Here is a 25,475-nt window from a genome sequence, read left to right as displayed (position 1 = left end):
ATCCCATTTAGTCATCTTCTAAATGTTTGCTACTAGTCTCAATGGGACTGAGCCAAAGACTACATTGGTTTCAAATCAAAGCTCATGTTCCTATAAGTCAGAAGGTTAATCCTCAAATAATAAGGACAGAATAATTAACATTGTCATCTCATTCCAAATAAAATGAATAATCAAATATCCTGGCATATTTAAAGTGAATTATATAGGAAGTAGTAAAGCTCAGAAGCATTCCATGGTAACTGAGCTAAAGAGAGGAATGACAAATGTAGTAAAAGCCATCATTACCAGTAAGGATCACCAAATTCTTAGAAATATGTAGTTAGCTCCAAAAGATTTCTCTTGCCTTTTTAAAAAAGTCTTTGGGCCATATCAGAGTAAAACAAACAATAAGCACAATTTTAAAAATCAGATTATTTTTCCCTATTTGTTCTTACAGGCCATTAGTATTCTTTTAAAACTTGCTCCCTGAGAGATCCCAGACTATGTCAAATAAAGAAATTAAGAGTGAGATTGAAGTTCCTCTCAGTAAAAAAAAAAAAAAAAAATCTGTATTAGCTTTATCACTTTTTATATCACTATATAACCCTAATATTAAAATGTCAACAGGGTAAAATCAACTACTAAGGAATATAGTTCTGAGAATACTTGGGGATAAATTTAGTATCTATATAAAATTGATATTATAGTCAAGGATTTAACTGATGGTGCCGAAAAAACAAATGTAATATTATTTTAAGGAGAAATATTTTGTTTTAATTTGTACCACCCCACTTACTTAGTAAAGTAGATTATCAACTACTGATTTATTGCTTTTAATATGATGAAACACCAGATTTGACAGCTAAATTAGCAATAGGATACAAGTACATTTTTATCTTTAATCATTTTTGTAGAGTAGGACATGTACATATCCATATAAAAAGACTGTAGCAGATGCCTCCTAGAATCAACCAGTTCTTGTAAACATTGCATTTGTGCAGATTTTCATACTTTGATTCCAAAATTGAGAACAATAAGATTAAAGGCAAATTTAGTAGCTAAAAAAACCAAAATAATGTCCAGTTTGACTTCTTGCAACATGTGGTACCACTCCTCTCTTCAGAAAAAAAAAAAACAAAAAAACCTAGCAGCACATGAAAAAAATTTTACAAAACGTTTCAGTACTCTTTGTTTTCCCTCCCATCAAAAACCGAACAAAAATAAAGTGCAGCACCCATAAAAGTGTCAAGAAAATAGCCAAGTTCTTCCTTTCTTGTAACAAAATAGCACTTGGCTTCAGCAGTCTTAACCAAATTATACAGTGTCCATCATTTTGGGTTCATCATCATCTTTATGTACCACTGAGTTTAAACTGCAGAGAGCTGTATTGATAGAATACTGAAGATAATCTGGATTCTGAAAAGAAAAAAGAATGAATGAATGATAATCAGTTTTATGCCAGTATATGCAGTTGCATATTCAGTTTTGCATTCTCTATTTCTCTGCAGTATAGCAGAACAGGAAAAAAGATGGACTTTGAAGTCAGACTTGGGTTGAAACCCAAGAAGATAAAGAAAAAAATTAAATAGATTATTACCACTTAATCCAAAGAGATGTGATAAAGAGAGAATGATGTATGTGAAAAATAGAAATGTAATAAACACTACCTTTTTCCTCTGTTTAACAAAACTCTATAATTTTAATTATTTAATCATATAAGACTATATCTTCCATATGATTATATGTACATAGCTACTGATAATTTAAAAGATAAACATGGCTTTAAGCCAGCAATGTATTATATGTATTACGAAGATTACTAATTATAACAGTAAATACTAAAATTACAAAAGCACTTGAATAAGGAAAAAATATATTTACTAACTAAATATTATAGCTATCTTCAGAGTCTATTTTGGTTTCTCAAAGGTTAAAACAAACCCAAGTGAGAAATTGTTAATCTTTTGAAAGGTACTTAGACTCGTATTTAAAAAGTTGAAAACAAAAGAACAGTTTAATTTAGGTTTTGTTTATTTTTTAAACAGCAGAACTCAAAAACATTCTAATTTGTTCATTTCTAAAACTAGGAACAGAAAACTTTATTCAATAAATGCAAAAATAAACCCACTATTATTACAGCATCATGAACAGAGACCTAAGCCCTTAAGACCTAGGACTTTAGGAAATTCTTCCCCAAGAATTCAGTTTTATCAGTTGTTCTGAATATCTGCTCATACTTAGAGTTTTATTATGTATCACCTACTTTCATCTGTTTATCTTATTTAATAAACATCAATGAGGAAAACAGTCCACACAGGGCATAGATATCTTAAACCTCCCCATACCAAAGGGAGGCAGGGTTTTCAAAAGGTCTCCTTAATAAAGTACAATACTTTGTGATTCTTTTATTGTAAAAATCAAAAAGTAAGCCAGAAGTTAGTTGGATTATTCTCAATCAGGTTTTTATGAAGGAAGTGGCACAAATAACTGACTGAGGTCTGGAACACTAAAATAACTTTGGACCTCAGTTCTAACCCTGCCTCTTCCACTTAGTATAATGCCATCCTCAAAGAGAAAATAATTCATCAAAATTTAATAACATTAAAAGCTAGTATACAGGATAAGCCTAAGGTAACTGTTACTTATATCTCTGTCCAAGAGGCCTTGGTTTAGTTCTCTCAAAGCTAATGATAATGGTATTTGGCTTATTTCACGAGACTGCTGTCAATTAAAAAAAGATTAAAAGCTAAAGTGTTATCCAAATTTAAGTTTTATAAAAAATTATTAATAATCTTGTTACATTATCCCATTCTCCAAAGAAACAGAGTGCTAAGATCTTTTCTGACCATCCAGGCCCAATTCCAAAGGCCTTCAGAACAGAGCTTACAATTACTCTCTATTAGGACTAGGCTCCAGATTTTCATGGAGAATTTTGAGTATTAGAACTGGCTAAAGAGATTCTCTAGAATTCATCTACCCACCTCCTTAAGAACTGAAGACATCATCATGAGGAGACTTAAAAAAACAAAAAGCAATCAATATACCTAACCTAATGTACACTTAAATTCCACTGATTACCCTATATTCTCATCTAATAACATACTCAAAACATTTCTTGTCCCAGAGACCAGTTCCTCCCAAGAGCACACAACTGAGTGTCTTGTCCTATTTCTAGCATATGATTCAACAATATTCTATGATGTAGGTCAGTGGTCCCCAACCTTTTTGGCACCAGGGACCGGTTTTGTGGAAGACAATTTTTCTACTGGCCCGGGGTAGGGGTGGGGGGATGGTTCAGGCGGTAATACAAGCAACGGGGAGCAGCAGATGAAGCTTCGCTTGCCCGCCGCTCACCTCCTGCTGTGCGGCCCGGTTCCTAACAGGCCACGGACCGGTACCAGTCAACGGCCCGGGAGTTGAGGACCCCTGATGTAGGAGAATGAATGAGCAATGGAGTAGAACAGAAATCCAGGATTAGCATATTAGCTCCATCACTTACTGTATTGACTTCAGGTAGATTACTTAACCTCCAGGAGGTTCAGTTTATTCATCCATAAAATGAATGAAAATGTGTCACAGCATTTTTGAGAAGATTAAATGAGACACCATGTAAAAGTGTTTTGCAATTTATAAACTGATATAATAAAAATGGGATGTTATTGTTATGGTTAAGCTCTTCTTCCAAATCTCTCAGTTGACAACTTAGTCCCTCAGGTTGTCTCTCATCTTATCCTATCTATCATCTTATCCTTCTCTCAAATAACAGTGTTTCTGTGGATCTAGCTGAAATCTTATCTTTTCCCTCTTACGTTTAGAATCAACAACATCCTTCAAAAGTCTTTTCCTCTGCATTCATTATGTAACACCTTAGTTTTAGGAGGTTTATATGTTGAACTTACAGAGACTTAGTCATAAAATTCCTTTGGAAAGACTGCGTCCCTATGGGCTATTTCTCACAGAACTGAAGAGAAAATTTTCATTTTATTTAAACAGCATTAAGAGGTAATGTGTAGGATAAATTGAGAGAGAATATTGCTTACATGTCTAACTAAGGGTTAACATTACTAATTATTTAAAAATCGGACCTTAATTATTTCTATCCTTGAAAATAATATTTTTGGCTGAGTTGAATGTGATCAATTGCTTTCCTTAAATTGTCCCTTTGGCCTACAATACATATAACCAGAATAGTGAAATTATAGATACATAAGGTCAAGATATTGAAAATCTCAATTTCTACCACTCTGAGCACAGGCTCCGGACACGTAGGCTCAGCGGCCATGGCTCACGGGCCCAGCCGCTCCACGGCATGTGGGATCTTCCCGAACCGGGGCACAAACCGGCGGACTCTCAGCCACTGCACCACCAGGGAAGCCCCACACTGCCTTTTGAGTGAGACTTCCCTTTCACTGTGTAGGCAACAGGCTAAACTGGCTAAAGCTGTTCCTAAAATCTTAGGGCCTGAAAATGAGAAATGAGAGATGACTGGTTCAATTTAAATGCTACTAGAACCAAAATGGGCAGTAACTTTTAATAACTTAAAACAGTAATCCTAAGTAGAATCAGGCAGACCTGTGGTCCAACCTCCTCTTTGACATAAATTCTTTCACACTAGTGACATGGTTTTAGCTTATTGTAATAGCAGATTTCCAAGGGGCTCAAAGAGTTGGCCAATATTACCATAAAGAACAGCTTAGCATAAGTTACATTAATTTGTAGTAAAATGTTACATCTGGTAGGCAACACCAACATTCAAAAGGATAATACTACTAAACTCATGCAACAGATCATCTTGGTTGCTACTTGGACATATGCTTTGAAGCTAATTCATCTCAATAAATCTTAACAGTATAGTTCTACTTAGAATGGAGATGTTCCTCAGGAGCCATCTTGAGAAGTTTATGATTGAGATGATCAATCGGTAACACTTGCCCTTAAGAATGCTTAGGTGGTCCTCATCCCTTCTGTATTTAAAGGAGTGGAATTTGGTATCTCTCTAAATACCTAAGAGATGAACAAGATTTAATGCTAAAACATGGCATGAGATGAAACTCAGAGTTATCTTTTGAGGCAAGAATATTTAAAATGACCACACATATATAATGTATAAGAAGAAAGAGAAGTTCAAAAGAACAAAAATTATGTAAACTAATACATTTATAAAATAAATATTTACTTTTCCAACTTACCTGTGGTAAGGATTCTAATAAACCTATAGATCCAACACCAGAATGGGGAACATTATTCTGAACTGTCATAGGTTGGAAACTTGGTGATTGAGAATAAAGTCTTACTCTTGACTTGAAAGCTTCAAGTTCATTTTTGAATGCTTCAAAATAACCTTCTTCCTCTGCCTAGAAAACACAAAAAATAAAGACTGTGTTTTTCAAGACTTCCAGACCAGAGTAAACTCTAGCAAGCATATATTAGGCCTGAAGTGGAAGAAGTAAAGATGAGGTGAATAGTTTCAACGTAGAAACCACCAAGATCTCTGTCAGATTTCTGAAAACTGCCTGTTTCATATGAATATTAAAGATTGGTTTGTTCCATTTCCCTCTGCTTCAGCAAAATAAAACAAACTAATAAGAAACAACCCGTCTTTACACATACACACTAATAAAATGAAAGAAGGTAGGCTTCCCCTGTATTTCTCTTGATTTATCTATATTCTTGACAGGATCCAAAATAGTCCTCATTTAACCTCTCATTTTCTCCTCTCCTCTTCCCACTGCCAAGCAACAGCCAAGGGATATTCTTTAAACCTTCTAATTCTCTACCAATTAATGAGGGAACACTATTATTGTTATTAGTAATTCTCTGACCCTAAAATCCCTATTTGTAAAAGCCATGAAAGCCAATTAAACTCAACATTCAACTTCGTTATGAAAATACCTTAGTGTTTTAGTTAAGGAAGTACCTTCTTTTCAAGATTATGGAAAGAAAAAAGTACGATGAGTTATGTTGAGGGAAGGGAATTCTCTCCCAAGGTGTATATAATATAAAGCAAAATTCTTAACGCAAAACATCCTTTTGGCAGTAGCCTCCAATTATAAACGTTTCCTTTGCAGATTAAAAAATGACACAGAGCACATCCTACACAATAGATCACAGAATTTAAGTTCAAGTGGTGGAAGAGATTTTGTCGAAGTCTCATTCCTGAACATCAATGGGCCCATTCGTCTGCAGTGCGATTTTTTTCTTTAATGTAGTTTACGTTGTGTAACTGGATTAAAACCTATGGATTAGTTACTAGCATCAATATCTATACAAATAATGCAGACAATGTTCTGTGCTGCCATTCTGTCTTTTTAAGAATTTAGGAATCATTTCTTTAATTATAGCATTTCACTTTAGTCAATATATGGTACTCGTGTGGACACATGCAATGTTAGCCTTCATATCCAAAAGTAGTCCTTCTGAAATGGTTATGTAGCAAACCATTAAAGGAATCAAGTGACACAACTGCTGACCTTACTTCATGCCTAAGGCCTAGGGATTTAGATCTAGAGAGACTTGATTGATTTTTGTTTTATTAAGCAACCTATGGGTCACTTGCTCAGTTTCTCTATGTTAATTTTCTCGTTTGTAAAAAAGAAATAAAAATCCTTATAAAATGTTATGAGGATTTAATGAGTTAATCCATGTAAAGTGCCTAGAATAATACCTGGCACAAAGCAAGCACCTCATGAAAGTTATTCCTTAATTTAAAAGAAATTATTAAGAGCACAATGTTAAGATCTAAGACTGCATAGCTGTTCAGTTCTATTTTGTCAAAGTAAATTTCAAGGATACATATAGTTTGACTATGTTCCGTTATCTTACTAAGCACTAGTTCAAACATATCCATTAATGTAAGATGAAAAAAGAAAGTATGATTTTTTTTTTTTTTAATGCCTATGTGTCAAGTGAAAATTTAGAATAGTCATCAGAAGCCTAACTAAAATACCAACTCAATCGTTTACTCATTAAGGGCTTCCCTGGTAGTGTAGTGGTTAAGAATCTGCCAGCCAATGCAAGGGACACGGGTTCGAGCCCTGGTCTGGGAAGATCCCACATGCCGTGGAGCAACTAAGCCTGGGTGCCACAACTACTGAGCCTGCGTGCTGCAGTTACTGAAGCCTGTGCACCTAGAGCCTGTACTCTGCAACAAGAGAAGCCACCGCAATGAGAAGCCCGCGCACCACAACGAAGAGTAGCCCCTGCTCACTGCGACTAGAGAAAGCCCGCGCACAGCGACAAAGACCCAACACAGCCAAAAATAAATAAATAAATAAGTTTATTTTTTTAAAAAATTGTTTACTCATTAAAACTACCGTCTTGGGAAAATTTTGTATTTTAACAGTAGAAGTAGAAGGTAGGACTGCTGCCATACTACTTTTTTTTATTTTAAAAACACAATGTTTTTCTCTATAAAAGGAAATATGTTGACTGTAGTATATGAAAAAGAAAATGGAAATCACTTATACTTCTACGACGCAGGTATAATCAAAATTAAACTTTCGGTATATTTCCTTCTAACTTCTAACTGTGTATGCTAAAATGTATCATATATGCAAAAAAGAGCATGTAAAATATTTACGTACAATTTATTGGGCAAAAATCCCACTATGTACCCACAAAAATTAGGAAATAGATCATTACTAGTATCTTAGAGATGAGTTTCAAAGAGCATTCCATCTCTCTCTGAGGTTACCATTATTGTAACTTGTCCTAATCACTCCTTTGCCTCTTCAGTTTTACTGCTTAAAATTTATGTATCATCAAAAATATATTTAGTTCTGCTTGTTTTTGAACTTTATAAAAAATATAAAATTAAAAAAATGATACCAGATATATCATTCTAAGACTTGGTTTTTTTTTGCTTTCTTGTCTTTTTATCCATGCCAATGCTGATTAGTATATTACCAAATGAATATACCACAATTTATTCATTCTACTGTTAACAGACATTTGGGTTGTTCCCAGACTTTTTGCTATTATGAACAATTCTATTAAGCACATACATGAGTGTCTCTAGGGCAGCAGTTCTCAAACTTTATAGTCAAAGGACTCCCTCATACTCTTGAAAATTATTGAGGAACCTAAAGAGTTCCTGTTTATGCGGGCTATATCTATCAATACTTATGTGTTAGAAATTAAAACTGAGGAATTAAATATATATTAACTGAAATATAATAACAAACTCATTACATGTTAACATTTATAACATACTTTTTTTAAAAAAAACTATTTTCAAAACAAACAATTTAGTGAGAAGTCTGGCTTAACAGAAGATAGCTGTATTCACACATCTGCTTCTGTATCAATCTATGCTGTACACTGATGAGAGAATGAGAGTGAAAATGGCAAATAACATCTTAGTATTATTATGAAAATAGTTTTGACTCAGGACTAATGGAAAGGGTCTTGAAAACCCTCAAGTGTCCCTGGACCACATGTTGAGACATTTTTCTCTAGGGTATATACCTTGGAGAATTTCTCGCTGTAAGCACTTGTCTTGTTCAACTTTACAAGGAAATTTTCCAAAGAGGTTATACCAATTTATACTCCTAGAGTCAGTGCATGTGAATTCTTATTGCTCTACTTCTTGTACAACTTTTAAATTATAGTAATAATTTAAATTAGTAAATTTAGTGAGTGTGAAATGTTATTTAATCTTTCTAGACATACCTATTTTTCTTTAATATAGCTGACTTCATCCTGTATATATAAACATGTATCACTTCTTTTGACTTTATAGCAAAGCATTTTCTCAGGTTAAAAACTTTTCATAAATATAATTTTGATGGCTGCATAATATTCTGTGTACTACAGATTTTTTTTAACCATTCCTCTAATTTTCCTGAATACATACATTCATGTGAATGGCTCTCAATTTCACATACATGCTGTATAGTGTAGCTTCTTATATAGCTCCTTTAAATCTATATTAGCATGAAAACAACAATATAATTTTTCTTTTCCTTATAAAATCTACAGAATTTAGCCTGTGGCATCCTGGTTGGATGGCTTCCATTGATGTGTATGGACAAAAGAGGTCTCAGCTAAAACCTAGCCTTCCCATTTAACAATACCAAATAGCTACTTACTTTGGCTTTCTGGAAAAATAAGCGAAAACATCCTCTTGGATCCACATTACAGTTTTTGGCCATTTCCATAATAAACTGCATTACAACTGCTTGATGTGCTATTTGTTCCATCAGAGCCCCTTTCTGAAAGTAACAGATTAAAATTATAAGAAATATATTTAATATTGTGATTACTATTTGGATTTTTAAAATATGATTTTTAAATAGGTTAAAAAAGAAAAAGGTTTATAGTATCAATACATGGGAACAAGAGAGGTGAGGGGGCAGGCAGGCAGGGAAAGCACATTGGAAACAAGTTTCCCTATGCTAACTGAAATAACTAAAAAAAATTCCAACAGTAAGCTCAAGTAGATGTGAAAACAAAACAAAATTATAATTTCATTTAATGACCTTCCTACTTTCATTTAAAGTAACGGAAAAAACAAAAGAAAAAAGTAAATCAGAATTCCACTAATGTTCCCAGAAATTCAAGTTTCACATGATACCTGTTCAGCTTCTAGATGAAAACACCATAAAATAAGATATTTAGCAGTTTCTTCACATACAAGGTATGGATGGTCAGACAAAAATCTCTGACTATCATCCCATCGACTTAACATACCTGTAAAAAAAAGAATTAAACTATGAATGTCAAATACTTTCCTCTTGTAAGCAAAGAAATGGTATTTTAAAATGATTCTCTTTAAAGACAACTCACATTACCATAGCAGTATGTTATGGTAAAAGAGCAAATGAAGAGCAATAAGAAAGCAATACCCAGCATATTGGAAATAGCTTTCAAAATTCATAGCAAACTTTATTTCAAATAATGTCAGGCTAAAGTAGGGTGATTGGTTTAAAGCCGTAAGTTCTACATCTGGGGAATGCCCGAAGTCCCAGGCAAATAGAGACTCCTGGTCATTCTAGGCTAAAGTAAGTACAGATAATTTCAGGAGATTCAATATTATTTATTCAGAGAATACAAATTTTTCTGTTAGAAAGATGCATAAGAAAGCAAAACCTCAAGAAACTACACTGAGCAAACAAAGACTTAATAAAAGATTCAGAAAAACTACATTTCTTCTAATTTATTAAAATATGTCTAAGATAATGTGGTAAAATGTCAACAGCATGGGAAACCAATCCAGTAAGTGTTATAATAGTAAATATACTCTAACCATTTTAGTGATGTTAACCATTTAGTCATGATGACTGTTTATACATAGAAAACAAAATCTTTTTAAAATTAGTTAAGCATATTTGAAAATAGCTGCCATTTTGCTTCAGAATACCAAACCAGTCCAAATACTACTAAAGGTGTACTGTCATCTTTACCCAAATTAGTTAAGAAATTTGGTCAAAAAGTTGATACCACCCAAGTAATTAACAGAACCAGCAAAGTGTTGAGCTTTATTTAGACTCGTCCAAGAAAGTTACTGAGTCATCATGGAAATTTTATAAGGCTATCTCAATAGTCTGGCAATAAATCTTTCCTCTAGACACAAAATGAACTTCTGAAGTTCCACATCAGAACACAAGTAAAAACAAAACTGAGGACAAATGTCTTTCTGAGAAATACACAGCAACACATGGAAATTAAATAAAAATAATGATTTTTTTTCCTCATTTAAAAAATTGGAAAAAAGCATTTTAGCATTTTCTCATAAAGAGTTTTACAAGCTTTAGAGAGTTATTTCCCCAACACTTTGGATACAGTGACTAGGTCATTTTAAATTTTGAGAAACAATGATTATTTAAGTTACTTTAAACTACTTCTCAAATTATATAAAGAATCTAATTAATAATTTCTGTGGTCAGAGCTAAAGAAAGCATAATTCTATTTCTTATACCTGAAGCCATAAAATAAATCCTATAAAGCAATTTTGCCTTAGCTTTGTTAAACTTCTGAAGAGGGAATATTTTTAACTCTATCAACCATTCAGAGAGATCACTGCTTCTCCGTTTACTTCTCCATGGGCAGCATTGTGACTTACTCAGGCACCAAATTCCTACCCATTCTGGTTTCTTTTGCAGGAAAGATATATACGAAAGGGTTAGTGACACTTGTAGGGGCCGTGAAGAAGGGTGTCACTAAACGTTAAAGGTTTTAAACTACTTAATAACTGAGACAAAATTAACACTTGAGGATGACCATAGCTTTTCTTTATCTGAAAAATAATTGTCAATACTTGATTTCAAAAATGCATACTAAATTATTATGAAATTGAGAAGTTACATTACAGGTAGTCCATTAAGACCTCTGTGGGAAGAGTGTGGAATTTTATGAACAAAATATATCAAGAGAATCAATGGCTTAGTGGAACAGAACATACCAGAAAGTACACATATTACTTTGGAATTTATAAAGAAACTTAAAATCAAATGGAGAGTAACACAATCTAACATGATGACTCTAGGACTAAACTGCCTAGGTTCAAGTATTGGCCTTACCACACCTTGGGCAAGTTCTATTATACCTCTATGCCTACGTTTCCCCATGTGTAAAAGAGGGCTAAAAACAGCAAATAACTCATAGGATTTTTGTGAGGACTAAAGGAGTTAATACATATAAAGCACTTAAAACAGTACCTGACAGAAAGTAAACACCTGATAAATACTAGGTATTATTAACACAATATGAACAATTCATTCATTCATTCATTCATCCATCAAATATTAAGCTAATCCTTTTTTTTTTTTTTTTTTTGCGGTACACGGGCCTCTCACTGTTGTGGCCTCTCCTGTTGCGGAGCACAGGCTCCAGACGCGCAGGCTCAGTGGCCATGGCTCACGTGCCTAGCTGCTCCACAGCATGTGGGATCTTCCCGGACCGGGGCACAAACCCGTGTCCCCTGCATCGGCAGGCAGACTCTCAACCACTGCGCCACCAGGGAAGCCCTAAGCTAATCTTTTGGTTAAGGATAATCTAGTCATTTAAACTAGCCAACCAACTTCTCTGAATGCTTGAAAAACCTTACTTTGACAAATTAAAATATTTTAATTATGTATCTTCACCCATATATATTTTTCTGGTGAATGTCTAAATCCCAATCCACCCTTTAGCTCTCAATATTCCATCTGATTCCTAAAATGGTCCCCAAATACACTTCATTATTTATTTCCCTTTCCTTTTTTCATTATACTGATAGAATGATAAGATTTCAATCCTTTGAATTATACTAAGTATCTTAATTTGTCAATATACCAAAAACCTCCCAACTAGGTTGTGAACTTCTTAATGAATGATATATGACCTATTTTTCAATATATCCTGAGCTCCAGATCTCCTGTATTCCCAATCACCTACCACCAGACAGCTACTTCTACCTACATGCCTGCACATAAACTCATCTTATTTGAAAATGAACCCATTCTTCTCTCCCTGCCCATCTACATTGCTTCCTAGGTTCCATGTCACCCAATCAGGTATTTCAGAGATTCTTCTGACATTTCCATTCCTCCCACATCAAACTTATCACTAAGTCCTGTGGTTATGCTATTGCAATCTGTTAATATGGTGAATCACATTAATGAGTCTTCTAATGTTAAGCCATCCTTGAATTCTTAGGATAAACTCTTTAAAAATATTTTTTTCAGATTATAAAAATAAAGTATATTCATTGTGAAGAATTCGAAAAATCCAGAAAATAAAAACCACCTGCAATGCTTACAAGAGGTAATCAATGTTAACATTCTGATGTATTTTTCCCTCTGGCTTATTTTTTAATGACTTTTAGAGAAACAAAATTAGAATCATATCATACATATTAATTTCCTACTCATTTCACTTCACATTCTAAGAGTACTTTTATTAAATGTTTTTCAAAAATAGGATACTGATGTGTTTTTGAAAAGCAATATGTAAGTGATTACATTGAAGAGACTGAATATCCACCTACAGCACAACTGATTCTAACATAGTATCTATGCAAATATTTACAGCTTTTAACAAAATCTCCAGTGGCAACATCCCACACAGATTCAAAAAAATGCTGAATCACAGCTAACTTTGGTTGGAAGTGAACAGATGATGTGCCATGAAAAACTGTGTTAGATCACCAAAAATCAGCTCTGATCATCATAAAGACAGTGATGTCAAAGATGCATATGACTTTGAAGAAAACTGTTCTGTGAAGTTTAAAAGAAAACAGACTTTATTTCTAAACTGGTATTTTATATTTATAAAACATGAATTAACTAAATTAATAAGTAAACATAAATATGGGGGAAAAAATCAGTACTTCACAATATTCCATGACATGGTTGTACCATTAATCATTAGATGGTAAATTCCATCTAATTACAAGGGGTAATAAAAGCAATATAAGAAAGACAGTCAAAAAATATCAAAAGATACCATAAGGGAAACTTAGGAGGAAGTCTGAAGAATATACATACGCATGAGACCACAAAGTAGTACAGTGTCAAGCCTTTGCAGCCCTTCACAACCTCCCATGTTCTAGGCCCATGTCTTCCAAGAGTCTGGAATGCAAACCAAGTTTGGAAAGCCTCCAGCAAGAAGCTCTAATCACAGCTGCTATTCCAAATGCGTTTACTTCAAAGGATTATATGAATGTAGTCATTATTCTGACAAATGCCTTTTTTTCCTCTATTACAACAAGCACACAACTCCAGAAACATCTGCTTCCACCCAGGTGGGACAATTATTAAACTTTCACTGTCTTGCCTCAGGTCTCTCCATCAACTCTGTGCCATAATTTAGTCCGCAGAGACTTTGACTATCTCATCATCCCACATGACTGCAAACTGGTCTACTGCACTCTGATGGAACTTGGTGAGCAAGAAGGAGCAGGTATCCCATTTGTCTCGGTATGATACAAACAAACATGCCAGAAAGTGGGAAATAAAAACACAGGAAAATTTTGGGAGCCTACTTACTACCTTAGTAACATTTCTGGGGATCCAATGGGCTGTGGCAAGTAGGATATCTTGCCCAAAGCGAAAAGTCAAGTGTATTTCCACTAAGAAACAGGCACAATGTGAATCTGGGAATGGCTGTCAGGTCTGGTTGGCTTTGAAGACAGTAAGGCTCTGGTTAGTATTAAAGGATGAGACATGGAAGCCCACTCATGCAATGGCAAAACAACTGTTTATTAGTCACATATTTCCACAGCCATCTGATTGATTGTACAATATTTTATAAACTAAGGAGTCATGGTGGTATATTTGAGATTATGCAGAGATTCAACAGCATGGGATCTCTTCATCAAGGGTATTCCAGGTTAGCCACTGAATACCTAATTTACCAGTAGCAGAAACCAGTGCTGAAACCTCAATATTGAAGAGGCCAGCCAACCATCAAGCTGGAAGGACCAGCCAACCATCAAGTAATAGGTTGATAATCTTGGTCCCGTTTCATTTTGGAGGGACCAGTGGTTCCTCACTTGAACAAGACCATTTGAGATCTGGTATTGCCCTCCCTCTTTGCCATGCTTCTACCAGTAATGCATCTGTGGTCTTACTAAATGAGTTGTTCCCCATACCACATTATTTCTTGACCCCAAAACTCAATTTACAGCAAAAGAAATGAAGACAACAGGCTCACGAAATTCACTGGTCTTATGAACATTACTACACAGAAGCAGTAGGTTTTATAGGATAGTGAAATGTTTTATTGAAGACCCACATAATTATAGTGCCAGGTGGGTTACTACACCTAGTGAGGTAGGGATATTTTCCCAAATAAAATTCTTTCTGACCACAGCACTCAGTTTATAGAAAAAGTGAGGGAACTATTTTACATGCACTAGGTTTCCCATGGCTCCAAAGCAACTGGCCTACAGAATGCGAGCTGTGTGAAAGCACCTTGAGGGATGCTATTCTACCAGATGCATCATGCTCTGAAAGAGTAATCAGTACATGGTACTCCTTTTCCTACAGAACGCGCAGGCCTGGGAAATAAGGGCTGTAGGTGGGAGCTGCAACTCACATTATCACAACTAAGATGCATTTACAAAATTTTTGCTTTTTATTCTTATAATTCAGGGGTCTGCTTATTTAAAGATTTTAACATCTACCCAAGGGATGACTGTATATCCATTTTTTCTATTATAAATAATACTGGAATGATAATATTTGCAAAAATAAACTTCGCTTACTTCTTCAGACACTATTCTTGAATTAAACAGAATACGTAACTTATTTCACTTTTTAAAAATAAAAAGTATGAGGGCTTCCCTGGTGGTGCAGTGGTTAAGAATCTGCCTGCCAATGCAGGGGACACAGGTTCATGCCCTAGTCCGGGAAGATCCCACATGCCATGGAGCAACTAAGCCCGTGTACCACAACTACTGAACCTGTGCTCTAGAGCCCGCGAGCCACAACTACTGAAGACCGTGCGCCTAGAGCCCATGCTCCTCAACAAGAGAAGCCACTGCAACGAGAAGCCCACACACCGCAACGAAGAGTAGCCCCCGCTCGCCACAACTAGAGAAAGCCCGCACGCAGCAACGAAGACCCAACATAGCCAAAAATAAATAAATTTATTTAAAAATAAAAAGTATGAGAAAAATGAATAAATTTTATGAATAAACTTTATGAAATAATTCTATGAATAAACTGCAAAAAAAGGAAAAAAATCTAAAGTAGTATCCGTTATACTGACATAAGGATGAATGAAATTCTAAATACTTTGGGAGAGAAACACCAATAGGAAAAAGGTCTCAAAATGTCATTTAAATAGCTTATTAACATACTCCAAATAAAAACTATGTTTACTAAATTGACACATATATACTTCCCAGTAGCATTTTCACTCCAGCAGTATTGTCACCGCTTATAATTCTTAGAACATAGCATACTGTTTCCCGACTCTGCCTTTGGACATGCTGTTGCCTTGCCTCCCTTATCTACATGGAGAACTCTTACACGTTCCTTATAATCTAACTCAGACGTTTCTCCTCTGGGAAGCTTTCACTAAAATCAACCCCCATCCCACTGCTTTTCCCCAACAGAGAAAACTATTTTTCAGTTCTTTGTATATGTATTTCTATTACTTACTATTTATTATAAATTATATTCTATTACTTATTATTTATCTGAATAACAGTTGAAGGATCTACATAAATTGTATAGCATCATATCCAAAACCTGAAAAAAATGAATGCTAATCTTACAACCATAAAATAATCAGATACAAAGGAAGCAAAGATGAAAAAAGACAAAAGCAAAGACTAGTTGGGAAATAATCTAGGTGGTAAAAAGACCATGTTTTAGAGGGTAGGATTATATAATAATAGATTGAATTTTGCTTTTCTTCACAATTCAGTTTACTCTGTCACTCTATTTTTTTACGACCAAAAAAAAGTCTAAAACAAGAGCTATACAACTGTGCCAGAAGCAGCTATGCAACTGGAGTTTGTCACTCGTCTTCTTTTTGGTCCCCATTTTATAAATCCACCTTTTGTACACATATTTATGATACCAAACATTACAAAAGAAGGAAACTCAAGTAGTAGACTTACCAAAATGTCTGATTTTCTGCTCATGTTTCTGCATAAATGATTTTGATTTATCTTCATCTTCTGTTTCTTTTCTTTTATCCTGATTAATAAAACTCTAAGGAAAAAATTTTGAAGTTAAAATCAGATTTTATATTCTAATTGGATTTTCTTTCTCACTTATTGAATGCCTAGCAATCCTTCGCATACACACTATAAAAAGGTGATGTAGTAAACTCATATTACATCATTAAATTCATCTGTAAAACTCTGTTAAAAATTAAAATTTTCTTGGGCTTCCCTGGTGGCGCAGTGGTTGAGAGTCCGCCTGCCAATGCAGGGGACACGGGTTCGTGCCCCGGTCTGGGAAGATCCCACATGCCGCGAAGCGGCTGGGCCCGTGAGCCATGGCCGCTGAGCCTGCGCATCTGGAGCCTGTGCTCCGCAGCGGGAGAGGCCACAACAGTGAGAGGCCCACGTACCGCAAAAAAAAAAAAAAAAAAAAAAAAAAAAAATTAAAATTTTCCTGTAATGAAGTTTCATTAGTCTTATTTAAAGTGATATATATGTAGAAAATTATACAATTATTTTAGAAATCAACAGAGAAAAACAAATGAATTAACTCTTCTGTAAAACTGAATTTCCCTATCAAAGGCAGGTATAGAAAGATCCTTTACATGCATAATTTATGTTTTGCATTATTCATTTCCATCAAATATTTGCAGCTCTACTGTCATCTTTGGAGTTCTTGCTGGAAACAAACTCAGAAATTCAAAGCATATAGAGTATAGTTACAACAAAATTTTTGATAAGACATAAACCTAAAACAGACCTTTGCTGTAAACTTTTTTTAGGAGAGGCTAAACAGTTCGATTCTGAAATCAAGTACAAATTTCTATTAAGGAAGTGCTTCTTTTCAGTTAAATAAGTCATAAAACAGACGAAGATGAAGTTTTTATCTGGCCAGAAAAACTGGCAGAACAATTTCTCAGAACATTATGTGATCACGTTTAAACCTTGAGATCATCACTGCCAAAAATGAAAATTGAAAACTAGCTCTCTGACAGTTTACAATCAGGAAACACACAAGTTTACATATTTCAAAATAAAAGCATTTTTTTCTTTATATATTCTCCATCTAGACCAGCACTGTCCAATAGAAATATAATCCAAGCCAGAAATGTAATTTAAAGTTTCCTATCAGCCACACTAAAAAGCAAAAGAAACAGATGAAATTAATAACATATCTATTTAACCCAACATATCCAACATATTATCATTTCAACATGTAAGCAACACAAAAAAATTATTAATGGAATATTTTACTTTTTTTGATACTAAGCCATCGGAATCTGGCGTGTATTTTACACTTACAGCACATCTCAATTCGGACTAGCCACATTTCAAGTGCTCAATGGCACATGTGGCTAGTGGCTATCAAGTTGGACAGCGCAGACCTAGACCAGTCCTCTCAAGTCTCAAGCTCCCAGACAAAATCAATGTACGATTTTGAGCAAATGACTGGAACATAAAGAGAGTCCTAATTAATTTGTGGTATAAATGTAAGCTATGTTAGAATCCAACTTTAAAAAAAAACAATTAAAAGAAGAGACAAAAATATTTTCTTTGTGACCACTGTGTTAACAGAAGAGACATTAACTTTATAAACAAAGAAACATTGTTTTGACAATTCCCTCTGGAATAAAAAAACTATTTTAAATAGTTTTGGGGTATAAATGCAAACCAGAAATAAAGTAATACTTAAGATGACACATCCCTTAGAACAACATATACAGAGACAGCGAGTCATTCAGTGAAAGAATTATTCTGTTGAGGGGAAAGAAAAATATATAAATTAGTACAATCACAGAAAAAGTCTAGAAAGATATGACTCATTGTTAACAGTGGTCATCTCTGGGAAATGGAAATGAAGGAAGCCTTTCAATTCTACTTTACAGGTTTACGTTTTTGTTTTTTACAAGAAGCATGTTGTACTCTTACAATTTATCTCCATTAAAGAAAGAAGTACTGATAGGGCTAGTGGTACTAGACATTTACCTGTGTGTATTACTTATTGCTGTAGCAGGACCAGAGCTAGTCCAGGGGAAGGAAATTAAAGGTGCTTCGGGGGGAGTGCTGAGAGTGGATGCCAGAGCAGAAACAAGTAGTGTTCCACACTACGTGTAGAGAATAATGACGGTTAAAGATAAACTGAATGCGGACTTAGACAAGAATAAGCAGTCCATACCTAAGTCTTGAGAGTTAAGTTTAGTACAAATAGAAAGAGTACTACTTTAGACATTAGATGAAAATGACTTTATTTCATTGCCCACTTCTTTTTCAGATACAAAAGTCAAAGAATAAGGCCTATATACGTAATCCAGTGAGAAACAGAAGACCGCTCTTAATAAACTAACTTGGCAAAAGTATTTTACTACTCCTTTCAGCAATAATGCTTGTAACACTAAGACCAGATTACTGTCTGAGGTTTACTAAATACATACTGGTAAATAACAGTGAGAGACTTTGTTTTATTTGATAAAACCAGTAACTATACATTAGTGTTACAAAATTGAAAGCAAGCTGATAAGCATAGCAACATCAGAAAGCACTGGTAACATCTGAACTTTACCACATACCAGACCCCATGCTATCTACTTTTAAGATGTTACCTTATTTAGTTTTCATACCCACTCTTTATAGTTGATGAAACTGAGCCTTAGAGAAGTGACTTGCCCAAGGTCAAAAGCCAGCCTGTGAAAAGTTGAGATTTGAGGCAGTCTGACTCCAGAACCCATGCTTATATTCAGTGTGCTATGCTGTAGCCATATAATTGGATTAAGGACTACCCACATTAGACACTACTGGGGATAACACATTTCTGTAACAATCACTTTTCCTAAACTGTCAACACTGAATACTGTTTATAAGATTCTGTTGCTTTGTTAACAGATATGCACAACTGGTTTGTACAAACACTTCAGTCTTTCCTTCTTTCATTATGGTCCAATAAAAGAGAGTACCTTATTAAAAACATCCTTGCTAATGGCATCCATGTTCCACAGACACATTCTCTCTCTTTGTACTAGAGCCTCTTCTTTCTGCCGCCATTCTTCTTCCCGTTGCCTCAGTTCTGATACTGCTGTTTGTGCTTTGGCATGTTCCTGATCCAAGGACTCAGAGTTATGCAGTGCTAAGCTACCAAGTTTCTGCTGAGCTTCAGCGAGATTCCATTTGCACGCCACAGAGCTCTTCACAAACTCTTTCTGCTTTTGGCAAGCCATTTCAATTCCATGGCTATATATCTGTATTAAAAAACAAAACAAAACAGTATTTTTAAGAAATGAAGAAGGCAACAGAACAGGTATGTTTATGTAGCACAGTTCAAATTTCTATTAGTCACGGATTTCTGTACAATGTTTTTGGTACACAGGTATCCAGCCTTCTGTGTTTGCAGTTAAGAGTTTTATATTATAGACCTTGTTTCATCAACTAGACTCTAAGCTTCGTTGTTAATTTGTGCCTCTCCCCTGACAACTAACAGCAACAAAAAGCCTGGCAACTAGCACAGTGTCCTGCATACAGCGGGACCTCAACAAACATTTGATTTATAGTCTTCATAATCCTGAAACAGAATAATGAGAACAAAAGCTTAAATCTAGTTCATCATCTTATCACTCAACATGGTGAAAAGCAGACCTCTATAGAGCTTTGCTTTGCAAGTTCTTCACTCAAAGAACCTTTTATTTAGAAGTAATCACTTCTTGGTTTCTATTTTCTCTCTGTTATCCCAATCCTTGGTAATCTGAGTTGTTATTATTGGAAATTTCTATTTAAAACTGACTACATCAGATAGATAACCTTTAACTTAATCCTAATCAAAACAGACAAAGTTGTTTAAAAAAAAAAGTCACTGGTACACCCTGGTGACTCTGTTTTTTTTTTTTAACATCTTTACTGAAGTATAATTGCTTTACAATGGTGTGTTAGTTTCTGCTTTATAACAAAGTGAATCAGTTATACATATACATATGTCCCCACATCTCTTCCCTCTTGCGTCTCCCTCCCTCCCACCCCTCTAGGTGGTCACAAAGCACTGAGCTGATCTCCCTGTGCTATGCAGCTGCTTCCCACTAGCTATCTATTTTACGTTTGGTAGTGTATATATGTCCATGCCACTCTCTCACTTTGTCCCAGCTTACCCTTCCCCCTTCCCGTATCCTCAAGTCCATTCTCTAGTAGGTCTGTGTCTTTATTCCCATCTTGCCCCTAGGTTCTTCATGACCATTTTTTTTTTTTAAGATTCCATATATATGTGTTAGCATATGGTATTTGTTTTTCTCTTTCTGACTTACTTCACTCTGTATGACAGATTCTAGGTCCATCTACCTCACTACAAATAACTCAATTTCATTTCTTTTTATGGCTGAGTAATATTCCATTGTATATATGTGCCACATCTTCTTTATCCATTCATCTGCTGATGGACACTTAGGTTGCTTCCATGTCCTGGCTATTGTAAATAAAGCTGCAATGAACATTTTGGTACATGACTCTTTTTGAATTATGGTTTTCTCAGGGTATACGCCCAGTAGTGGGATTGCTGGGTCGTATGGTAGTTCTATTTTTAGTTTTTTAAGGAACCTCCATACTGTTCTCCGTAGTGGCTGTATCAATTTACATTCCCACCAACAGTGCAAGAGGGTTCCTTTTTCTCCACACCCTCTCCAGCATTTACTGTTTGTAGATTTTTTGATGATGGCCATTCTGACAGTGTGAGGTGATACCTCATTGTAGTTTTGATTTGCATTTCTCTAATGATTAGTGATGTTGAGCATTCTTTCATGTGTTTGTTGGCAAACTGTATGTCTTCTTTGGAGAAATGTCTATTTAGGTCTTCTGTCCATTTTTGGATTGGGTTGTTTTCTTTTTGATATTGAGCTACATGAGCGGCTTGTAAATTTTGGAGATTAATCCTTTGTCAGTTGCTTCATTTGCAAATATTTTCTCCCATTCTGAGGGTTGTCTTTTCGTCTTGTTTATGGTTTCCTTTGCTGTGCAAAAGCTTCTAAGTTTTGTTAGGTGGTGACTCTGTTCTACTAAGAATCAACAGTAATTAGTTTTAACATTTATTTTTAAAAATTTTTTAAATAAACTTATTTTATTTATTTATTTTTGGCTGCACTGGGTCTTCGTTGCTGCGTGCAGTCTTTCTCTAGTTGCGGCAAGCGGGGGCTACTCTTCGTTGTGGTGCGCGGGCTTCTCATCACGGTGGCTCCTCTTATTGTAGAGCATGGGTTCTGGGTACACAGGATTCAGTAGTTGTGGCACACGGGCTTAGGTGCTCCGCGGCATGTGGGATCTTCCCAGACCAGGGATCGAACCTGTGTCCCCTGCACTGGCAGGTGGATTCTTAACCACTGTGCCACCAGGGAAGCCCACTTTTAACGTTTGTTGAACCACCACGTGTAAAGCATCGTGACGGATGTTTAATTCCTTATATTCCTCAGTTCTATCAAACAAAAGCTAAAGGCACATTCTTTATGATTTCTTAGCCAAAATGTAGATCAATTTCAAACTAGGTATTCAGAATAATTTTACTCCAATCTATTCCCTTATCTGCATCACTATTCAAGCCCTTGTAATTTCACACTTTAATTATATAAATATACTCTTTCTCATTTCAAGCCATTCTCTACTCTTCTAGACTTGGAGTGATTTCTCCAAGAAACAAATATGATAATTTTACTGATTCTTAGAGTCTTGGGATAAAGCGCAAACTCTGTGGCATGGCATGGTCCCTCATGATCTCACTTCCTATTATCTCTCTAGACTCAGTCCTAGTCACTCTTCTACTTGTTTGCTTATTGTTTACATCCCCTTCCCACCCCTCCACCCCATTCAATGTGACAACTCCCCCATCCCTAAACCTCCTATCTCCATCCCAGATTCCAGCATTTTGTCCCTTCCCTCTTACCCTGTCCCTCTCCACCCAAGTTATGCATATTTCTACAGTGGTGTTTTCACACAATACTGTGCTTATTTGTTTAACTATCAGCTTCTTGAGGGGCTAGAATGCAATAAATCTTAGATGAATAAACGACTCGACTTCTTGGAATAGACTAGTGGTGGTTAGGAATTCTAAGACAAGTAGCATGCAAGGCTTCTTTTTTAGCTAAGTCTTCAGGCAAACTTAGATTTCTATTGGAGGGAATGTGGACACTTGCTATTCAGATGTTTTACTTGTTTAGCAGGTTTGGAGCCCAGATACCACTTGGTCCTAACCAACCAAGTAAGGTATTTATTTTTACTTTTTGCTACCTTAGAATAGGGTTAAGAATAACTGCAGACTAGCTATGCTTAAAAAGGGACTAGGAAGAGGAGAAAAATGAAGCTATATAATTTATTTTGTAAGAAAAGACAAAGAAATACTAAGAAAGGTAAGGACAAATGGAAATATCTTGCATTGTCAAATTATGCGGGAGCAAATTCTCAAATCACCTCTCAAATCAAACACAGAATCTTATTTCTAAATTCTAAAAATGATTTATGTTTATATCCTTCTGCACAGACTACACAGACTATGTTTGGGCATTTGAGTAAACTATCCAACATGTATTGAGATGATTGATTATATTTTAATAAACAAAGATTTGAAAAAAGAACTGTTAGCATTAAGGTCTACTAATGTAACTTTACATAAAAAAAATTCCCAAACAGGATCTCTAAGTTCCAAACTGCATTTAACTGGATCTCAGAACTATATATCACACATGACATTAATATAGCTAGTTTCCCTATATTTGGTAAAATTACACCAAGGCTGTTTTTATAAAGATTATAAAATGTTTATAAACTGAATTAAATATTTTATTCTTTCCAAATATTCCAAAAGAAAAACTTAAGTTCTAAAACTTAAATCCAGCAAGACAAGTAAGTAGGTTTGTTATAAACACATGAACTAATTTAGGATTAGAAATCATTTTGCAAATCTTAGTACCATTCAAAGTTAGTTTCAGACATAAAATTTTACATTACATCACAGGATGGGCAGTACAGTAGGTGGGAAAAAACACTGTACTAGGTGTCAGAAGTGGATTCTAGTTTTAATTCTGCCACTGCCTAGCTACATGGCCTCAGGGAAATCACTTTTAATGTAGGATTTAAGCCTAATCATTTCTAAAATTCCTTTCAGCTAAATAAGCTTATAAATTAATATAAGCTATTTTTAAAATTCAGTTTCTCTTAGGTTACTCTTTAGATTCAACCACAATGCAGTGAAATTCTTGAGACCTTTCTATCCTCTCTATACTCCTTCAAAACTGACAATGGCAGCTGCTGTTCATTCTTTTTCTATCTCTGTAACACATTCATTATGTGCTTATATAACACATTTTGTATATAAAGATGACACCAGTGATCCATAATTAGTGGGTGACTACCAACCTATCAACTCTCATTCTGTCCTCCTAAAAAAATGTCTTGTACTTTCCCAGTGACTGGCTGGCCGAAGTACAGTCTGTGGTTATGAAACAGCATTTTTCTCTGTGCAGCCAACCAACCCTGTGAGCTGGGCATAGGATCGATGACCCTACACTTATTGGCAAACAATTTAAATCACTCATTTTCATTAACAGCTAACAAGATGAGTCTAGAGAAAAACAGTTTTAATTCAGTTAAGCCCTGGGGGATCCCATTTTGCAAGAAGCCTAGAAGGCAAATACCTATAATCCATTTCATTGAACCTATTAGTGTTTAGTCCGTGATCCTGAAATATACTTCGAAAACACTCAGGTTAGGAGAAAAACCGGGACAAGGTGATATGAGTACCTAAGCACTCCCTAAGATAGGACCAAGAAAATCCTAAGTGGCAGTATATCACATTTGGATAAGTTTCAGAGGAAAGAAGGCTGGGCTGAAAACCAGAAGTAGCGGCAGGAATCTGAGGAAGAAGTCTGAAGGAAAAGGCAAACGTGTGCCTATATATTTTTACTGAAGAATCGTGTGAAGCAAAACTAAAATCAGAAACGTAAGGGGAAAATGGCCACGCGAATGGGCGAGATTTACGCCAGCATCAATAGCAAGGTTTACAGAATTTGCTCAGATGTCAAAAGTCAGTGAAATAAACTGGATCTCAAATCTTTATGTCAGGAGCTCAGTGAATTATTGAAACACAACCATTCACTGTTCCCATCAACTGTGCACAAATATTAGTGCCTTCAAAAGAATAAAGTGCTCGGATTAGAGCAGGCACAAGAGGACAAAGGGTCAATGTTATAGAGTGAGCTGTCCCAAATCTGGGTACCGTCAGAAGACGGGTGGAGGGGAGAAACTTCTTCCAAGGGTGAGGAATTAGCCAAGGTGAAAAGGTGTGCGTGGAGGTGAAGGTTGGGGCTATATGGCCAGACCCTCTTCGAAGACCTCAGTAGATGCTACAAAGTGATGGGATGGCTTCAGGCTCCCGACGCCCGAGGTTGGGGGTCGGGAGTCGGGGGCGGGAGAAGGGGGAGGTGGGGGCTCAGAACAGGGCACAGAAGAGGGTCGCAGAGACAGAGGGCTCTGGGGGCCTGGTGACGGCTCCTCTCCATCCCCCCGCAGAACACGGGCCCCGTCTCACCTGGGTGCCGCCTCCGGGCAGCTGCGGGTAGCGAGGAGAACCGGGGGACACGTCCAAGTCACTCTCTTCCTCAGCCTCACCTTCTGCCCGAGGGAGGCTCCAAGGTCCTGGCGGCGGCCACGGCTGCTCCATGTCCGGCTACCCCCGGCCCTACAATCCCCACTGCCAACAGACTTCCCGTGAGCGGAACCTACTGCGCGGAGCCAGCCGCCCCAGCCGGGGGGGCCGTTACCCAGAATCCCTCTGCCGGCGGCGACGCCGACGCACGCCCGGCGCCAGCCTGTGCCGCGCCACCGGCGGACGGCGGAAAAAGACGTACTCCACTTGTTACGTCACTTCCGAATAGGAAGG

The 25,475-nt window shown here is 36.0% G+C and overlaps 1 protein-coding gene across 3 annotated transcripts; it reads right to left on the bottom strand.

Annotated features, from left to right (window-relative positions):
- Nucleotides 1–796: 796 nt before the first annotated feature.
- Nucleotides 797–25,431, bottom strand: CDC37L1 (cell division cycle 37 like 1, HSP90 cochaperone). 3 transcript variants are annotated; one of them, XM_027105806.1, is made up of 7 exons: nt 25,125–25,431; nt 19,531–19,812; nt 16,532–16,625; nt 9,554–9,669; nt 9,069–9,191; nt 5,169–5,333; nt 797–1,395 (listed from the first exon to the last, which is right to left on the bottom strand). In XM_027105806.1, the coding sequence occupies exons 1-7, from the start codon at nt 25,254–25,256 to the stop codon at nt 1,294–1,296; spliced, it is 1,014 nt and encodes a 337-aa protein (XP_026961607.1). In that variant the 5' UTR covers nt 25,257–25,431; the 3' UTR covers nt 797–1,293. The 3 variants fall into 3 exon arrangements, with proteins under 3 accessions (XP_026961607.1, XP_026961608.1, XP_026961606.1); XM_027105805.1 differs by having other exon boundaries at nt 1,289–1,395; nt 4,912–5,333; nt 25,125–25,352; XM_027105807.1 differs by lacking the exon at nt 5,169–5,333 and having other exon boundaries at nt 25,125–25,349.
- Nucleotides 25,432–25,475: the final 44 nt, after the last annotated feature.

Source organism: Aethalodelphis obliquidens, unplaced genomic scaffold (genome assembly GCF_003676395.1).
Source record: "Aethalodelphis obliquidens isolate GAN/ISIS:26980383/991018 unplaced genomic scaffold, ASM367639v1 scaffold7, whole genome shotgun sequence".
NCBI classification, from domain to species: domain Eukaryota; kingdom Metazoa; phylum Chordata; class Mammalia; order Artiodactyla; family Delphinidae; genus Aethalodelphis; species Aethalodelphis obliquidens.
The sequence above is the reverse complement of the archived record's forward strand: the minus strand, read 5'-3'. Positions and strand labels throughout refer to the sequence as shown.